This window comes from Rhea americana, unplaced genomic scaffold (assembly GCF_003343005.1).
Source record: "Rhea americana isolate MKP2758 unplaced genomic scaffold, rheAme1 scaffold_109, whole genome shotgun sequence".
In the NCBI taxonomy this organism is placed as follows: Eukaryota; Metazoa; Chordata; class Aves; order Rheiformes; family Rheidae; genus Rhea; species Rhea americana.
In genome coordinates, this window is record NW_028185139.1 from 337,507 (window position 1) to 342,469 (window position 4,963).

A 4,963-nucleotide genomic window follows, 5' to 3' on the forward strand; every position below is an offset into this window, starting at 1 on the left:
CTGATGAAAGGATGCCACAACAAACTCTTGAATGAAGCAAACCAGACAAGTAATTGATCTGTAAACAAACAAGTATCTCACTTCTTAGATATTTTCCTAAAACTTTGGAGGAGCGTAATTTAAGCAACATATTGCTTAATTGCAAGAATGCCAAATTTTCACAGCTGTATTCCTGATTTATTTAATGGAAATAGTTTTTTGTTCCAAAAGATTAGGAAATAGGACAGCACAAGACTCTGTAAAAATTCTAGGAATTTGGGATTAAGAAAAACACAGCATATTCTTTAAAACACCAAACTGACAGAGGAAGAAAGCCCCTGATACTTCAGTTTTCTTCTCTCATGTAGTCACCTTGTGTTCCAGAACCAAGCTGTTGAACTGTTCTCTTGTCTTTTTCGGCCAAGTTCTGTGGGAAAAAAAAGGAAACTCTGAAAGAAAAGGGAGGAAGAAGGAAAAAAAAAAACAGACAGCAGACCAGCTGTACATTGCAGATGGATTTTCCTTTCATATGTGAAGTTACTTCAAAGAAGTCAGTGGTGAATTTTTCAAGGAATTTTCTGTTCAAATACGTGCACCTTTAGTAAATCAGCTCAAGACATTCATGCTCTCCAGGGGAGGATCTGTTACTTGAGTTCTTCCTGCTAGTATCTGTGGTATGCATGGCAGTAGGAAAACAGGGTTTGAAAGTATTAATTATGCAGTTATTTGGACATAATAGTGCTGCTGACAAATTAATATTATTTACTTGTATAGCATTTATAAAATCCYGTATTCTCTCAAACACTGTAGTATGAGGATCAGAGAAAGAGACTGGGTAAAACTTGCTTTCTTTCTTTCTTTCTTTATAGTGCTACTATGAAACCTAAAGTGCCACCTCCTTTACCACCAAAGGTAAGTGAGGGGGGTTGTTGCCCAAGATAAAAGGGAACAAACAGAAAGGAATGACTTAAAAAATGCAGAAGTCTCTAATAAATATGCTGACAGTTCTCTTGGATTTTTGTCGCAGCCGTGACTTGAAGACTTAAAYTGAATAAAGTCAATGGTATAGCACAGTGAAGTTTGACCCATATGGTTATGCAGATTTTCTATTGAAGGCTACAAAGTCTTGCTCTGTACTCTACTGACCAAAATAAAAGTGCTGTTTTCTGACAAATGACACTTCTGATYCCTAGTTCTGTTCCTTTCAAAGTAGTTCAGCAACTTGGTGCCACAGAAGTAGTTTAAAAAGAAAACGGCCAAATTAAGCATCTACTTGCTAACTTCTGGTGGAAGAATGATCTTCAGATGTGTGCCTGGATCAGATTAGGTTTTGCATGCTACCACTTGAAGATTAATTGAATCTTCTTGCACTGAAGTTATCTTAATATGAGCGCAATTAAAAAGGGGGAAAAATCCTAAATTTGTAGTTGTTGTTGTCGTTGTCAAACGGCTATCAATTCTCCAGGCAAAAACTGCAGGTTTGACTACTCTCCTTCTGTAMAGATGAATTTTGCATAACAGAACTGTTTTACAATCAGCATTAGTGCAGCTACTGTCTAAATAATTTTGTCTTTTGTGATTAGAACCCCTTTCTGGGATTGTCTCCTCAAAATTCTGGTCGTATCTTTGAATGTTCTTGAGTTTCTACTTAAGTCTCTGGTTTGGTTATCCATAGACATAARCTGTGACACATGAGTATGCCCAGTAATTACTTAATACATGCTTTGAATATAGTAATTCAATAAATTGTCAATAGCAAGGTTTTTCTTTATTGCTCTACGTTTCTTCCTAGTACAATGGTGAGGGGAGGTTGGTTGTTTTGTTTTGTTTGTTTGCATGGCAGAACACATTACATTACAGGTGAAAATTCCAGGATCCAAATACTGCATGTTTCTTCTCATTGAGAACAGCACAGATGTTTTGGATCTTTTTCATTCTGTCATTAGTATCATTTTGTCTTTTTTCAGCCTAAATCCATCTTTATCCCCCAAGAAACTCATTCTTCTGAAAATGATAATCAAGGGACAATCAAGAGATGTCCAACATCGGAGAGTCCAGCGAAATCTGCATCTCAGGTTCCACCCAGACCACCACCTCCTCGATTACCTCCACAGAAGTCTAATGTTTTAGGTAATAAGAGTGACACCAAGAAGTGTACAGGTACTTCTTAAGTAATGTAATACAGTTTATTTCTACATCCTCACTTATGCACACATTAAAACATGCTGCGGTAACTTTTCTGTAGTGGGCAAGTAGCAGAAAGTGCATGACAACTAAATTGCATGAAGAGTGGACACTTAAAATCCATGTGGGTGGAATTTCTCTTCCAGTGAAACCATAAACAGGATTCTGCTCATGTCGGTGGCAACACARTTGCTTTGCTAAACAATAGGTTCGTAATGTAACGTATCAAGATTGTCGCAGGAATAAAGTAAATTTCTTGTAGGCAAGTTTCAAGTTCTGCCCTACTATGTCCGCTGTTGTCATTTGAGTTCTGTAAATGTGTCAAGAACAGAGTTTGGCTTTCAGAGTTCCCCTTTATATGTAATGAACTGGGCAGGGTGGTATGGCAGGTGATTGTGCTTRCTTACTATTCTCTCAGGCTGCTGCTTTGATCTTTATATCAAGATCTGATACCTTGAGTGCTCTACTAGACTCATCTGTCTTAAGCAAGTTTAGCATCTGACTCATAATTGCTATCTTATTAATTTTTCCTTATTAAGCTGTTACTACTGCAGTAGATGTATTACCTTGAAGTATCTAATACCCTTAAGCATCTAGCACTAAGAAATGCCTCAATGCCACATGTGAAGAATTGATAACTTAATCATTAGCTAACTCCAGGTTTCTCTTGAATTAGGTGTATCAAATACGTTATTCCTCATAACAATAACCACATCCCTTTCCCTGTCCACGTAAGATTTGTTATATTAATTACCAAAAGTCATAGAATGAGATTGGATGGGGCTTTATAGGTAATTGTATGTGCATGTGTAAGAATGTGTATGCGTTAGGAATAAGTTATGATATCAGACCATTTTCCGGCATCAATGGAAACGACATGATTTTGGCCTTTCAAAATTGTTTGTAGGCTAGACTACCCTTCGGTTTGTAGGTAGAAGAAAGGAACACACTTTTGAAATGTCAACCTTTTTTTAAGGTAATGGAGTCACTTCTGTACAGTTAAATGGTGAAAGAGAAGGATCACCACATCAACAGAATGAAGCTAGAGACGCTAATTTTTCAAGGAAAGAGAAGAAGGAAATACTGGCAAGTATTTAAGGATTTAGGTATTATTTAAAAAAATCTCTCCATTGCTTTCAGTATGCAATGGAAAGAGCAAGCAAAGTCTATGGAAAAAATGCAGGATGGCATCTTGTTTGCTTTGAGTCAAAGCACATTTTGGCTAGATTGTCTAGTTACAGTGTGGTCTTAAGCTGAAGTTTGAATCCATACTTAATTCTAATTAGAAACTGTAACTTAATCAAGGATTTAGAAGATTTACTGCTTATATTCACATATTTGTGTGAATATAGAGAGAGAGATGATGCAAAAGACTTATCTTACTGAGCAGACTGTATAAGCAAATGAGGAAATTAAGGAATGTGCTGCCACCTGATGGCTTACCGGAGGATTTGGCTGGCCCTGGGAAAGAATCCAGATCAGGGCTGTTCCTGAGTGAGTCCTTGTTGCGTCCCAGATACGGGCATACAGCCTTCTTAGTGTCTAGAGGGAAAAAGAGATTGCAAAGTTGGGTTTAGGAGGCTAGATATAAGAACTGTTTGCCCACTGGCCTCTTGGAGCTCTAGGTTTCAGCATTGAATAGCTTGGGTACTGTGTCAGGCTTGAGCTACGCACGTTCGAGTGAAGTTGCACTAAAGCAGAGAATACGTGATTTTTCATCGTACGTAATGTGATCCAGCTGTGGGACTGAGGAGAGGGAATGTTCCTGCTTTCCTCTAGCCACTGTTCCTGCAGCCTTCCTGTGTTGGACCATGTCATGCAACATGACAGCTTTCTCCTCTCCTGAGGGAGTTTTCCATCAAAGCAGCAAGTGACTTGCACGGTGGTCACCCCATTACTTTGATGCGAAGGTGGAAGTGTAGGGATGTGGGATAGAAGAAAGTGGGAAGTCTGTAGTTAGATCAGCTTAAATGTAACCTGAGACTGTACCCGTCAGTGGCTTCTTCTAAGGGAAATGTAGCACTCTTGAGGGAAGTGAAGAGGAAATAGGGCAGAAACATCGTATGTCTTGTTTTGTTTTGTTTTTTTAAGGAAGTGCCAGTAATACTGCCAATCCATTAGAAAGTATGGTTTCCTGAACTACTTTGAACTTGGCCTTTGAAACTGTACATTTGAAATTTTCTGTGTACCTGTAAACAAGTGTTTCATCAGTCATATGTTTTTACTAGGAGAAGATTATATTCTTGGCATTGTTGGAGTTTTTTGTTTGTTTTTTTTATAATCCTACTGATGCATAAAATTAAGTTTAGTACCGAATGATAGTATTCAGGTCACTAGGAATATTGACCAGCTGAACAATTGCAATAGTGCTTAAATTCTGTTACTGGATATGGCATTCTAATTTCTTTCCTGCATCTTCCTAATGTAACAATGTGTAACAGATGATGCAGAAATTCAGCTGGGGCTACTGAGGAGTCATAGTACAGGCATTAATCAGAGAAAATTATATGAAAAATTTGTGGTATGTGGACATTAGACAAGGGTGGTCAGCAAACTTGTACAGAGTTATGGAAGCGCTGATTGGAAGGAAAGTCTTCAGCCTAAACTTGTGCCCAAAATGGGGCTGCAGCCACCACCGGATCAGGTCAGCCATGGCTTTCCGACGTGGAATGTGTGACATCAAACACGGCAGCCGTTCCAGGAGGTGCTTAGTGCATTAGATTAGTGCATAGAAAAACACAACACAATTCTACCTATAGTCTAAAAAATTTGCACGGAGGATTTTGTGAACATTTCTGTA

General features: G+C 38.3%; 1 protein-coding gene across 1 annotated transcript in view; it reads left to right on the plus strand.

Annotated features, from left to right (window-relative positions):
• Nucleotides 1-4,963, plus strand: part of MAP4K3 (mitogen-activated protein kinase kinase kinase kinase 3) — a 72,994-nt gene that overhangs the window by 43,512 nt on the left and 24,519 nt on the right. Inside the window, exons 17-19 of the mRNA XM_085311318.1 lie at nucleotides 849-891; nucleotides 1,947-2,109; nucleotides 3,140-3,249. Coding sequence (XP_085167444.1) covers nucleotides 849-891; nucleotides 1,947-2,109; nucleotides 3,140-3,249 — 316 coding nt within the window. The remainder of the gene's footprint in view (nucleotides 1-848; nucleotides 892-1,946; nucleotides 2,110-3,139; nucleotides 3,250-4,963) is intronic.